This window comes from Myotis nattereri (genome assembly GCF_964212035.1).
Source record: "Myotis nattereri genome assembly, chromosome: 13".
NCBI lineage: Eukaryota > Metazoa > Chordata > Mammalia > Chiroptera > Vespertilionidae > Myotis > Myotis nattereri.
The window spans coordinates 40,294,985-40,310,033 of record NC_138088.1 but is presented as its reverse complement, the minus strand read 5'-3'; the positions used below and the strand labels follow the sequence as shown (position 1 = coordinate 40,310,033).

The 15,049-nt window shown below is 42.4% G+C and overlaps 1 protein-coding gene across 2 annotated transcripts in view; it reads right to left on the bottom strand.

Annotated features, from left to right (window-relative positions):
• Positions 1 to 2,000: 2,000 nt before the first annotated feature.
• Positions 2,001 to 15,049, bottom strand: part of LCOR (ligand dependent nuclear receptor corepressor) — a 115,432-nt gene continuing 102,383 nt past the window's right edge. For both annotated transcript variants that reach the window (XM_081105263.1, XM_081105262.1), the window contains one exon: positions 2,001 to 8,920. In XM_081105263.1, coding sequence (XP_080961389.1) covers positions 4,591 to 8,920 — 4,330 coding nt within the window. In that variant the 3' untranslated portion in view covers positions 2,001 to 4,590. The remainder of the gene's footprint in view (positions 8,921 to 15,049) is intronic.

Here is a 15,049-nt window from a genome sequence, read left to right as displayed (position 1 = left end):
ACTTTGTTTCCCCTCTGTGAAGACTTTTTCCATATGAATGTGAGGTTCAGAAAACTGAACATCAACTTATGCAGTCTCAACGAATTTGGAAAGAAATAAAATCTTGACTTACTTTAAAAATAAATAAGAAGTGAGGCTGGTGTCAGGTCTATGATAGTGAAATGAGCCCTGGCCGGTTTATCTCAGTGGTTAGAGCATCAGCCCACAAGACCCAAGGGTTGCAGGTTCGATTCCTGGTCAAGGGCCCATACCTAGATTGCAGGTTTGATCCCTGGCCCAGGTTGTGTGTGTGGGAGGCAATCAGTTGATGTGAGATCGATGTTTCTCTATCTGACCACCTCCTCCCTGACTTTCTCTCTAAGGATCATCGGAAAGGATATCCTGGGATGAGGACTGGGAAAAAAAAGTGAAATGAGAGGCCCAGGCCTCATAATTTTAGAATTCCTATTTGCTCACAGGCTGACTCTATAGGCCGTCTCGTTTTGGTTACTGTGATGGGTGATTCTAAGAAGGAAGATATGAGGCTAAGGTAGCTCAAGTTTCAGGAGATGGTATTCAATGTGCTAAAGCAATGATGTAACCTGTCTCTTCTGTTGCAAGAAGAAATTTAAAAATGTAAAGGAAGAATAAAGTTGAGGTAAGATAAGGAGGAGCAGGAAAGAAGTGGACAGAGGGAAAGAGGCAGAAGAAAGGAGAAGATACATCAGGGAAGGTTGTTCCTGAAAAAGGATTATTTTCTCAAGCAAGGCTGGCACACTTTTTCTTAAAGGTCCAGACAGTAAGTATTTCAGGCTGTGTAGGCCACATGGTCTCTGTTGCAGCTCCTCAACTGCTGGAATGCAGCTCAGACAACCCAGACACAAATGGGCGTAGCTTTGTTCCAATAAACTTTTATTTACAAAAGAGGAACCAGCCCACGTTCTGCAGACTTGATAAATTGTTTCTAAGCCAACAGAGAGCCTTAAAACCGAAAGGATTGGGTGTGGCTCCTGGGCCAGCATCTTGGGAAATGCCAGCCCAGTCCCAGGGACGATGACAACACCAGCCTGTTGATGGTGACACCAGAGCCTCACCAGCCTGCATCACATAGCAGTCCTTTCCTACCAGGCTCTTAGCTCCACTCATCAACAGGAACGCTGCCCCTCATGAGTGACAACTCCCGCCCTCACCACAGAATCCATCACAAGGCAGGACAGAGACCCAAATTCAATTCAAAGTAACTGTCTGGAAGTGTTTTTTTGATGACCTGTCTGAACAGGGAGAGATTCACTGCCCCGAGTGTGTGATGTGTAGAGAATTCATGAAAAGTACCGCATATGTGAAGGGATGACTAACTGCACCTCTCTATCTACATCACCTCAGCAGCAATGAGGCATGGAAGCCACAGCTCACGATTATTTCTTTCAGGTAAGGCCCATGTAGAAGTCTTTAATGAAATACAGACACAACAGAACTGGCTACCTAAGGGATCGAAGGGGCCAGCAACTGCAGATGAACAGATGCTAATAACAGTCCTATCTAGGAAACCAAGGAGCACGGCCTTCCTGCTGCCCTAATGCCTGAGGACGTGCGGGGGTGAGGCCAGGGCGTCCTCCCAGGCCCAGGGAGCCTCCCAGGACGGAAGATGTGTCTGCAGACGAGGACCCAGCTCTGGGGGGAGCTTCAGTGGTGCTTCCCGGCATCTCCCAGCTTCCCCAAAAGCTAAGAGATACTATCAGTGGTCTCTGGGCATCCACTTGGGCTCCATTAGGACAATCACTTCACGGAGCTCAGGCCCAGAAGCAGAATTTCCTTCTGATCTGGAATCTAGAATGTGGGACAAGCCATCTGGTGGCAAGCCATACTGTGGCGATGGCTATGAGAAGGAGGTCTTTGCAAGAGAGGGGGGACAAGGGGAGACTTGAGACAATATCAAAGCCTGGGCTTGGAGGTATCTGGGGACAGCATCGGTTTTAAGTGTAAAAAGGCCTTCTGGAGACAGCCCTCAAATTAATTAATTCTCTTTCTTTCTTTCTTCCTTCCTTTCTTTCTTTCTTTCTTTCTTTCTTTCTTTCTTTCTTTCTTTCTTAGCAAAATTAACTGAATCAGCAAAAACAAGATTCAACAAATACAAAAATAATTCTAAACTTTTAATCTCATAATTATGCAGAATCCCAGTCTATTTAAGTGTAGTCACTACTATAGTGTAAGTTGATTTTAAAGATGATCCACTGCATTAAGTGTATAAATAAATACATACACACACATTGATAACTTTTCTCAAATGCTTTTTAGAATGGGAGAGAAGGCTATTATCTTGAAGTGAACTTTTACAAAAGAAAAAGAATGTAGAAAAGTAATGGAATGAATTATAAATCTGGAACTGGAATAGTTCCACCCACCTACTGCCTCACACCTCTCTCTAACATAATGCAAGCACCCTTCCAAGGTCGTCTATGTGCAGCCAAGGGGGCATCTTGAACGCATGTACAGGAATCCGCACACCTGACATCGGCAAACCTCAGCTATAAGTCACCACAAAAACAATATCCAGTGACGACTCTACATAAAGATTTTTTTAAACTTTAAAACCACTTTTTAAAGATTAAACGAACTTACTCAAAACATATTAATGCTTTTGTGCAACTTAATGCTGAGAAAGGGTTGCCAACATACACACTCAGCAGTTTCATTAACATAGGTAGCTCTTCATTGGCCATAGTCAAAGATATATATATAAAAAAAATTGAGACTTATGGGATAGAGGAGACATTAGGAAAAAAAATCACGGCTTCACTGAAGATAGGCTTCACTATCTATGAAATTCAATACAACTCTCCATTTCCCATGAATCAAATGCTTTTTTCCAGGCCTATCCAATCATCAGAAGTTTTCATTGTACATATACAGCAAGCCTTTTACAGATTGGATAGAAGGCCTGTTTTATCATAATCTAAACAAACTAAAGCATAAAAAAAGTCCATCTGGGTTTATCTAAACTGGTCTGAAACAATCTAAAAGGAACAATTTTTAATAGAAAGGACAGAGCAGCAGCTGTCCTTTTAAGCCTGTGTTGGTGACAGAGCATGTTTGAGAAACTGGTTGAGGCTTTAACAACTAAGCCTTTTTACAGAATGGCCCAATGGAAATGTTGAGTACACACGGTGTTATAATGGAGCAATGTCATAGGCACCAAGGTAAAGCCAATGCACCCATTTGAGGCTTCACCCGGGAAAGGCAAACATGATCAATTACAAATACTGCAGCTCTCACTTTTGAGCCTGACATGGCCAAGGCAGGAGTGATACTACAAGCATGAACTATGAGTACGGTGCTAACCAATCAGAATGGACCCCATTCTAAACTTGTACTTCCACATAACATTAGCTCGGGTGCAGGCCATGTGGGGCCACTATAAGATACTGGAGCTGCTTCCTCCAACTGCAAGTCTGCTGTGGCCTTTACATAACTCTGTGCTCTTTTGACCTTTCTGAGCCCAGTGCCAGAATGGTTTGCAGGATGTTCACAGAAAGCCTTGGCACCCAGTTCACGAATCCCCTAGCACAGAGCATGGGGAAGAAAGAATTTACTGTGGAACTGGGGTTAGGAGACATTTGTGGCCAATAGCCAGAGGCAAATGTACCCAAATGCACATGCACACACACTCTTAAACTTTTCTACTACTGGAAATAACATTTTGGCTCTTTTTGAATATGGAAGTACTCAGGGTAAAAAAGAAAATTAGCATAGTCACTTTCCTCCTAATTGGCAAATTACAGCTATAAGCGGGGGTGGGGGAACTTTGTTAGAGTGCTAGCAAGCTCAAGGCCCAAAATGAAAATGATGGTAAGGACAAGTATTGCAAATAATTTTTAGAGGTCATAAACCAAAATCAATACCTGGTAACATACCTTTTGTCTCATGGGCACATAATTTAGAACCCATTTTTTTTTCAAATGACAAAAGAGCAAAGGTAGGAGTGACCTACAATGAATATGATTTTTAAAAAAGGGGTAACAGAAATACTAATCTTTTACAACAATTATAAATGCTCTCTGCATTCTCCACATACCATAAAAATGATTTGGTTTAGCTTTCAAATATCATTTAAACAGACAAACCAGACAGAGAGGGAAGTTCACTGCTGGGGTTGTAGAGAGGAGCATCTGCTCACGTACAGACTGCAGGGAGCTGCTGGAAAGCTACTTTATGTGCATGACGGTGGTCTTCTCGGCTACAGTACAAGTGCTTGTGCATCAAGTATAAAATACAAGCCTTTATCACATAGATCAGCTTTTTAGCTTTTGTAAATTTTAAACACAAAAGGGATAAATAAGGCACTGTACTTTTAAAAACTACAACTGCTTGGTTCCAAGTTTAAAACCCAAGGAACAACCAGAATATAGTATATAACTTCCCTTACTCAGCCTCGGAGAAAGACTGCAAGCTTCCTTCTCCACTGAGATGCATTTTCTGGCATCTTAAATTGTGGTGTTCTCCATTAACTGCAGGTTTGAAAGGCTTGATAAGCTTATAAAAGCGGATTTAGTTAATGCAAAATAAAGGGTTCCTTCTATAGAACAGTTTGACTCTTGGCTGCCACCCCTCGGATCACTTTGCGTCCAGCCGCTGCCGTTTGTTGTGGGAAGAGTCCAGCTTTGCCTTCAGCTTTCGCTTTCTCTGGGCTGCACTGTTCTCCGGGGTTTTCATCAAGGGTCTGGCCCCAGCCTTTCCACTGTTCTGCTTTCTGTTGGCGGCTTTCTGTGGCCTTGAAGAGGATTCATTTGCACCTTTTTGCTTTGCAGGTTTAGTCACTGTCTCTGAGGCGGGGGACTGGGTAGGTCTTTTGTTTGTGTTCTCTTTTTCTTTCCTGAAGGGAGGGCAGCTCTTCCCAGAGGACTTTTTAGGGATCTTCACTTTATTTTCTTTCAAAGATGTCTTTTTGGGCAGGTGGCTGACTCTCTCCCTTGCAGCTGGCTTCCTGGCGGCAGGGGTTTTGGTGGCTCCATCGATGCGTTTTTCTGTGCTGGCTTTCATCACCGGTCCCTTGTCCCTTCTGTCCTGAGTGCTGCCACCTTCGGTCCTCCTGCGTTTATTCTGAACTTCTGCTTTCGGCAAGATTTCAGACATCTGCTTCCCTTTCCTTCCCTTTGTTCCATCAGCACGCTTGGGTTTAATGGGAAACCCGTAGGCATCCACCTGCAGGGCATGCCTGGGGGACATCAGAGGGTGGATGCACACACTTTTACAACTCTGTTTACCTTCCACAGCCAGACCAAAAGGGCTTTCCTTTTTCTCGTTCTTGATCAAGCGCTGCTGAGCTCTGAGCTTTCCTCGAATATTGGAATACTTTCTAAGGATCCGGGTACTGGCTGGAGTAGGTGAGCTCGTAGAAGGATGGCTATTTCTACCTTCCTTGACTTCCTCTTTTCTGTCTTCAGAACTGGGGCCACGGTTGACGTCACTGCTATTCTCTGGCTCCACTTGGTCAGGATTCTCACGAAATTTGGCCCAGAGCTTCTGCATTTTCCAGTTGTTCTTTGCAGGAGTAGCTCCGGGAAATTTCTTCAAGTGTTTTTTCAAGCGTTCGGCCTGCAGTGAGCTGGGGTACAGGCTGGAAGGTGAGTACTTCTGAAGAGGATGCTTGACAGGAGGTGTGTCTCCCGGAAGACGAGTGTTGAGCTTCTTCACGATGACCAGAGACCGGGTTTCAGTTGTCTCTAAGAACCATTTACAAACATTAGATAATTTGAAGTTTGTCATAAACAGCATCTGAACAGGAGAAAATTTTTGAGCTTCCAGTGGACCCTTACATTTCCGTGACCTTTTCTTGCTTTTCCAAATCTCCTTTAGCTTATCCGATCTGTTCCTTGCTCTGGGTGCTGGCTGGCCTTCTTTCTCCAGCTGGATCCAGCCTTTCTGAACTTTCATGTATTGGGCATTGAAGTTGGCAATGAGCTCTTGGTTTTCCTCCTCGGCACACCATTCCATAAACTTGGGCTGGTCGTCGACCACTGCTTCCCCATCATCCTCATCTATGGGATCTCCACTCTCTGAAGCTTCATCGTCCTTGGGTACTGGGTTTTCTTGTGCTGCTTCCTTTTCTGAAGTCATTTTTGTGGTATCCAAGGAGTCCAGAGAATGAGCATGTCTTAGGTTGTAGTTCGAAGACGTCTGTCTCGTGAGCCTTGGTACCCATTTTGAGGGCCCAGCATCATCATCACTTCCACTGCTTGACAACGCGAGCACGATGGATGGCTCATCATGATCATCACCTTTATGCAGGGCGTTCGCACTGTCCATCTCACTTACAACCTCCTCCACGTCTTGTGCAGGAACAGGTCCTGGCTTCTCTTCTGACTGCTCTGGGAAAGGACATGGAACACTTTCTAAGAGGTCACAGGCATTTTTCTCACCTAACTTAGACTGGACATAGATTTCCAGTCTCTCTCCAGGCAGGGGCTGGCCAACTGTGGTAATAGGATCACTGTTGGGGAAAATACCTCCTTCGTCTTTTTTGGCCTCTTTTGCCAGCATGTTTTTAAAAGTCTGTCTAGTGATGATCCCACCTTCTTCGTCCTCCTGCTCAGCATCCTTCTCAGAGGGATTTTCATTGACATATGGGTTTTCGGTGTCATCCATAGCTTTTGGGTGGAGACCCTCGGTCAGAAAGTCCTCCGGTGTTGCTCCACCAGGGTACTCTTCTTTTTCAGAACATTCTGCACCAGGATTTTTAGAAACCTTGACCTCAGGGCAAGCAGAGGAAGAATCTGAGCTTTCATTTCTTAGGTCCTTATCGGCAGAGGACGAATCTGAAAGTTGACTTCTTAGGCACCTATCTGAGGCCTCAGGACATTTTTTACCCTTTTTCTTCTTGTCCGAGTTCTCTTCAGGTGAGTCAATGGTTTGTTCACACATATCTTTTTCTGAAGGATGTTTTCTATCATCACCTTCTTCCTCTAATTTTCCTGTACTACTTGCTGCCTTACTTTCCTCAATGTCACTGGGGTTTTTCTTAGTCAAAGTGCTGCTTTCCTTCGAGAGTGGGTCAGAATCCAGCTCCTGGGCATCTTCAGTCTCGGTCTCAGTACTGATGCTTTGTTCATCCTCAGCCTTTCCCAGGCTCGCAGGAGGCTCCAAGCTCACGGGGGCACTTTGATTTTCTGAGCACAGAGGACTTTCTGCCCTTCTGACTGTTTTAGGAGAAGAACTAGGCCTAGACACAACATCTGCTCTGTCTCCCTCAGAAAAGATCTCAGTAGAGGGAACCAGGGGACAGTCTTCAGGTTCACTTGTCCCCTTTGCATCAGGCAGTTCAGCTGGGCATTGGTCTCGTTCAGGGGAAGCTATCCCACCTGCTGTGGGAGCTGCAACCATGGAGCTGCCTTCGGGGATGGCCTCTTCCGGAAGGTGAGCTGGGAGAGGCCATGCCAGGCTGGAGGCTGTTGCTTCCTCTGACCTTGGGGAGCTGGTTGGATTGGGTTGGTTCACTGTGGGGCAAACCTCAGGCTCTTGAGATTTCTTCTCAGATGAAACATCGCTGTCTCCTTCCTTAGGGGAGGTTATTTCTTCACTAGGCTCTTCAGCGTTGTCCTCTCTGGGAAGCTGCACATCCACCGTAGGTCTCGGGGCTGAAATGATGAGGGTCTGTTTGGGAGTGACCACTGCCTCTGATGCCAGTGTCGAGCAGCTTGGTTTTTCTTGGGAGTGTAAGTTTCTGGCCAGTGTGCGAACAGTCGGCAGCTCGCAACAATCACCATTGAAAAAGTATCCTCGAGTACTTTTTCTAGCTGTTTTCCGAGAAGACAACATCGATCTCTGATTCTCAAAGTGGCATTCTGTTATTGGCTGACTGATATAAACGACATCACATTGGTTATCATAATCATTTATCCTCAGCCCTGATGCCCTTTTACTCTTCCGAGCTGTCTTGATGGAGGCTGATAACATCTTGGTTCGAGAGTGTCCATTGGATGCTTTGTGCACAGCTGGCATGGGGCTGGGGGCTAACCAACCATCTTTGGAATGATCATACTGGCCCTTATCGCTGGGATGCAAATGGTAACCCACCTTATTTCTTCCTAGTGAGTGAAGATGGTTCTCTTGCTTTGGCCTTGAATCTTGTTCACTTGCCTCTAAATCCTGGCGCAAAGGCATTCTGGAGCTACATTGTAAAGTATTCTCTTTGTCGGCAGTTCTAGATGAATTCCCTGTAAACCCCGAGTCCCAAGCCTCTTCTGATAAAGCTCTGAATGAATGTCTTTGAGAAACAATACAGGTGCTGTTCTCCTCACTAGTCTCAGTTGCCGATTTTCCTGCAACCAGACTTTCTACTAAAGCTGAACTCTGCATATGGTCTTTACCATCCTCACATACTTTCACATTTGTGTCTTGCTCCTGTCCAGTGGTTTGCCCCTCCACGCTCTCAGAGGTGTGATGGAGGTTGAACGGGAAAGAATTAGATGTACTAAGGTATCCCAGAGTGGAACTATCCATTGAACTCCCAGAATTAGGTTTAGTGGTTGGAAGTTCAGAGAGATCTTTCTGTACATTAGTCAAGGCATTCTCTCTTCCATCTACAGAGTTCGTCTCAGAAGGAGGCTCCTTCAGGGCCTTTTCTGCCAAGGGTAGAGGACTGTGAGAGCCTGATGAGTCTATCAAATCTACAGAATGAGGAGACTTCATATCGAGACACAGAGCATCATTTTCCTTATGTCTGGTGCCTAGCTGGGCACAGCCAGCATTGCAAGTGGATGCATCCATTGTTCCAGAATCAGAATGTTGTAGGTCCTCGGTGTCTGGCTGAGATTCGGTGTACAGATCGTTCAGAACACGAATGAACTGCTTCTGATGATGAGTGCACAATTTGACCATAAACTTCTCCAGAGGGGACTTCGACTGATTGTTAGAATCTACTGCTATTGCCTCTGTTGCGTTCTCACTAGATAGACAAAGAGAAAGAAGGAATTAGAATGGTCATTCTCCAAAGAACCATTTTTACATTTTGAAATTCACCAGATGTTACTCATGTTGTAAAGAGAGTGAACATTGTAGCCAAAACTCCTTCTAAATGCCTATATACTTTTGCTTCAATAAATCAATCTTTAACTAATTAAGTATAAGGCTGTTCTACTCTCAATTTTTAGTGACAACATCCTTCATACTTTTTTAAGTGATCATTCACAAATAATTTTTATCTTCTAAAGAAGAAATATTGAAAATAAATCTTTTTTCAAAAAATTAAATTTTGGTCACATTATTAACTCATTAGTCAATATATACTTTTGTTTTAGATCTGGGTACTACTGTTAAGTAATTATTGCTTTATAAGTCCACAAAACTGACAAAAATTCAGGTACATTACATTACAAATCTTGGTGTAGAAATACTTTGAGAAATTATAGTTTTAATATGGTTTCTCAGCATGACCAATTGGCTAGACTTTCTAATTCTGCAAATAATAATGCAGGAACCCTCTACCCCTTTCCTGGGGCATGGATGAACTGAGATCAGTAATTTCACATTTCATACACATTGAAAAATGGAATGACAAGCCATTCCTGATTCCTGGCCTCTAAGTGAGAAAACAGATGTGAAATGACATTGTAAGCTGTAGGGCTTTGTCAGTGCAAGACAGTATTATGTCTTTAGTCAAACCCCAACTGTGGCATTGTCTTAGACCAGCAGTGGGCAAACTACGGCCCAGCCCGTTTGAAATGAATAAAACTAAAAAAAAAGACCGTACCCTTTTATGTAATGATGTTTACTTTGAATTTATATTAGTTCAAACACTCCATCCATGCTTTTGTTCCGGCCCTCCAGTCCAGTTTAAGAACCCATTGTGGCCCTCGAGTCAAAAAGTTTGCCCACCCCTGTCTTAGACCTTCAATAACCATTTATAATAATCCACAGGGAAGTCATTTTACATTAAAGAACCCCTTTCACACTTTATAAGTCATCCGGGACAATTCTTAGAGTTTAACCTGGACAGTGTGGGCAGCAGGAAAGGACCATACAAGGTTCGAAACAGGCTAAAGGCAATTCCTGGCTAGACAGCCAAGAGTTTGCAAGAGCGGCTCAGTGTTTCTGGATGTCTGGGTCTTACTAAGCCCATGCAGCTGGAGTGCTCCAATGCTCTGGAGTTTTATACAATCTCTCAATCGCTCTCTCTCTAGATTACATTTCTTCAGGAGCCTATTATCTGACTCTTTATGTAACATGGCAGAGCACTGAGGGCAGCTTAATAAATGTGCTGAACAGATGTTGTTTGATAACATCTCCAAGGTAACTCTTCTTTTCTTCAATCTGTGACATTATCTCCCAGCCATGAGGTGCCTTATAGGAAGGCTTACCCTAGCCAACCTACGCCAGCCTCCTACTTCCCCATCCTCCTCTGGCCTCTGAAGCAGTAGGGTTTTATTGAAAAGAGCACAGATTGTGGAATCTGAAAAACTTACATTCTACTTCTCACTCTGACATTTACTATTTACAGAATCTGGGGCAAATTTACCTTTCTGAACTTGGTTTCTTCGTCGGTAAATTGCACCTGAATATCAGTATTTCAAAGGATTGTTGTGAGATATTAGATAATGAACATAAAGCACAAAGCACCAAAAGCAGGTCTCCATTTTAGTTTCTCTGTTCCTGACTCAGGGAGATTTTAGGACCAAGTGGTGAAAAGTTGCTGACACATGTCTAAATACCAAACGAAATGAAATCAAGAAACTATTGGTGAAATCTGTTGTTAAAACTTTTACAAGCAAAAAGGTTAGCCTGTGTTTTATGTTCACAACTAGCAAGAGAGCACTTTTCTTCAGCAGTTCCATGGATATCTGAATGGGTCTACGTTAGGCTCCGGGTTAGATGGGCATGTCTTGGAAAATGCCTACCTCAAATTTGAAACTGATCATGGAATTGTGAGTAAACCACAAAAAAATATTATTACAGAAATATTATCACAGGTGTAGGGGAATGTAAACTTTAAAGTACACGGTGGCAATGGGGCAACATTCTAACAAAAAGAAGAAAAGCAACTACAAAAACTCATTGGGCAGTATTCCTATGATACGTGTATTTTCCTTTCTATATATTGTCCTTCAGGAGAAAGTTTTTAAAAGGCAACAGCTAGAAGGGCAACAGGAAGAGTTTCCTCCTGCTGTGTAAGAATGGCAATAACCTCCTTCCCTCAGAACAGGGGAGACACCAATGACACCCTCAGGTGGGGGACTATTAAGTCATGCCAACTCTAGGACTCAACGAGATGCACACAGGAGCTTAACTCCTCATGCAGCTGCAGACTTTGCAGCTGGAGGAACAGTCAGAGGGCCCCTGCCGAAGGACCCCACCCAGAAGGTACTTTGGGTACCAACAGTATACTAGTAATACAAGCATATAAATATATTTTTATATTTATATAAAAATAACGCAATAAAGCAAGTGTCACAATATAGCAAGTCCTAATCATTTTGTTGGTGGAGGGTCTTGCCTTCAGTTGGTAAAAACAAAAAAGCACAATATTTGTGAGGCGCAATAAAACCAAGTATGCCTGTATTTGTTACAGGGTATAGCACTGTGAGATAGTGGAGAGTAGGCATCACTTCTGGTTGTGTGATCTTGGTCAAAACACTTTACCATTTTGGTTAACCTGCCCCATCTACCACATAGAATTTCTACAAAGAAAAGCCTGCAAAGTTTATACCAATATCAGTTATCATCACTGTCAGACAATCACATTAAATATGCTTCAGTAAAAATAACTTAGAGATCAGGAATGCCCATTAACATTTCCTTACAAGTTCATTCCCAATTTAAATGAATTTTCTGTTTTCCCTTCAAGTATCAAATATTTTAAAAATTTTAAATCTTTTTGATGGAAGTCTTAAAAAGTATATCCTCCTCTGAACACAATTTAGTCCATCTTAATGACTCAGGGTCATTACCATGTACACTATTATTAAAGTTAGTCATGCTTTTTATTATTCTAAAATGAACTACATTGGTAGTTTTGGGGGCTACTCAATTGAGTGAGTTTGTCTGCCGAAATACAGAAAAGCCACAGTGGCAGTCTGTATTTTATGAAAATTTTTCGGGTTCCAAATAGAAGCTGCGTGTAGGAGCCCTACTCACACCTTTTGTAGAATACCTCTGCTCACTGTAAGCAAAAATAAATAGGCTCCAAATAAAGGTTTGAGGAATAGTTTTATATGTAAAGTATGTGGATTTTCTAACAACAACTTCAACTGCTCAGAGGCCTTTATCCCTCAGTTTTTGGTTCTTGGATGTGTTTCTGATGTTTCTGAATACATGACTACACATAAGTGGGATTTTCTACCTTTTCAATGCATCAAAGGTACTCTAAATGCATTTTAGCAATACACAAAGAAGGCAAAAAGGTTGGTAACAGTGTATGAGATAGATAAAGAAATATCCTGGAATCTTATTGTAGTAAAAACTGAAGAGAAATGGTTGTCCCCAACTCAAGAAGCATAGTCATCACCAAGTTTGTGAAAATCTTTGGGACACTGACTTATGCCTGAGATTGCTCTGGAAGCAGGCTGTAGCACTTGGGATGAACAGAACAATACGCCTGAGATTAATTAAATCAAGGCATGTGCTCAGTAAGAGGACAGAGTGCTCTGAAGAAAACTGAGGAAGTATTTTCTTCTAAAGTGATGCTCACATAAAATAAAAAACTGAATAAGCCTCAAGTGATCTAACTTCCTTTAAGGTTGTAAGACATGGATCTGCTGCTGTTGCATATTTCAATAATTTAATAGTGCTTCAATATTTAGTTATTCCAAAGAGCCTTGCAACCAACCCTGAAGCAATGGCTGTGGCAATGTGGCTCAGACCACAGGTAGGTATGAACTAAACTGCAGGGTCATAGTAAGGGGAGGTGGTGTCTTCACAACCAAGGCATTAGTACCCACTGAGCTCTGTCTAACCTGGAACACTGCAGGGCAGCACTTGGATGCTGAAACACAGCACCAGAGAGGCGGACACAGGCAACACAAGCCTTAAGAGGCATTTACAGCAATGGTTTAGGGAAGCTCAGGAGATAAAAATATTAAAGTTGCAAATGGCAACCTGGCTAGAGAGAAAGAGACTTCAACAAAGGGTTATTTGCATGTGTGTTTTCTTGGTAGAAAGGATCGGGGCTGATGTACTAGTGAACCACAGGTCATCAGAGCAAGCCATAGGATGCTCCTTACCAGTTACACCCTTGGCTACCACGAAGCGATCCCACCTGGAGTGACTGCACGTGTTCCTGAAATCCTATGCCATAGTGGTTTCATAAAATTCATTGGCAATTATGAGGGGTCTTGTATACTTATTCTGTAATTTGTATCTTTTACTGACTCATTTGTCTCTTTGTCTTAGCTTTCCAAGCAGATGTAAGCTATATGTGTGTACATAGGGACCACATTTCTGGTTTTCTCTTAGCAAGAAAGAAGGGAGGGGAGAGGGGAGCATCAAGGATGCCTCTGGGGTTTCTTCCTGGGCAGCACCATTTAGTGAGATAGGAATAAAGGCAATGGAGCTGGCGGCTGGTGATTGGTGGGGTGCGTTGTGTCTGATGGGTTCTGTTCTGTACACACTGAGTGAAAGTGTTTCTAAGATTCTGAATCTGAGATGCCTGGTTGGCAACTGGACACACAGGCAGAGCCCACTAGTAGCTTCAACTGGGCCTGAAAACCTTGACGTTAATACTAACCATGTTATTCAATGGCCCTGCCATAATAGCTAACTTTATAACTATAGTAATAAAATCACTTTTGACTGTGCCTCTGCATTATCCAGATTCCTACCTTGATATTTCTCTAGAAATATTCTCCATAGTTTTAGGTGAATTTTAATTTCATCTCTGAATATTAATTTTAAAAATTAACCTCAATTCCTGAAGTTTAATTCTATCACAATTTTTTTCATGTTTAAACAATGGGTGCTAGCCGGTTGTGCCCTAGTTTTAAACAGTTAGTCTTTACCTTTGCTTCTAGTTATTTAATTTTTCCAATAGCCTTGGGCCTTTAGTAGAGCCAAAAGGTATCATTTACCCTGATGTAGAGGCAGTAAGCAGGGAAAGTAGAGAGGGTGAGTTTCTGTCCCGCAGACCATTCACTCAATCAGCCAAAGGGGAAGCCCTATGTTTTAGTTCAGTGTTATAGTCAACACCACAGCATGTCCCTCACATCTGACTATATCAGATCTTTATAAGAATAATTTCCCTGAAACAAGCAATAAACCAAACTTATTCAATTAAAAAAAAAAGAATAATTCATCACAGATTTTGAAATCATTTGTTTGAGTTCATGTTTTTTCCGCTCAACAACAGGACTCTCTGTAAGAGTTAAGTGAGTTATTTATGAATCAGAAATTACTTTACCACCACTACTGAAGAGCAGTAAGATTCTAGGGTCTGGTAAATGGGAGAAAGGGCTGTGGGAAGAGGGGAACTTGATTTCTGACTACCTGGACTAGTTTTGAGTTTCTTATGGTGAGTAATGGCCTTCATGACCTTACATGTCAAATTCTTAAGGGTGTGGTAAAAGGATAAGATAATATTCATAAAAACTTTGAAAGGCATAGTTTAAGAATGATGTTATTTCACAATCCTATCTTTAATGATTTACTCAGCGATGTTTTTCTAGATCAGAGGTTAGACACAGAAGAACTCACCTACTTTGTCAATAATGCAATACTTAAATTACCCCGAGGAAAGCATTCCTGTGGTTAATATAAATGGTGGATCATCAACACTTATGTTATTTAGGGTAAAACACAGATCAAATAGAGATGTGGCAGAGAGCTGAAACGACAATTTTAAGAGTCGAATTTGGGTCTGGTAGATTCAGGTAGTCAATATATGTTCTTTACCAATAAAACTGCTTGATGGCAAGATTAACATCATTAATAACCAAAGTATATTCTTCTTGACTAAAAAATATCATTAGGGACAGTGAAGGATATTTGGATGGGAGCTAGTCTTAGTACCAGGAAAAGGTAGTTGCAATAAACGAGAAGGGGAGAGAAAGCTAGAGAATACATTAGACAGAGTAGACCCAAAAGTCAA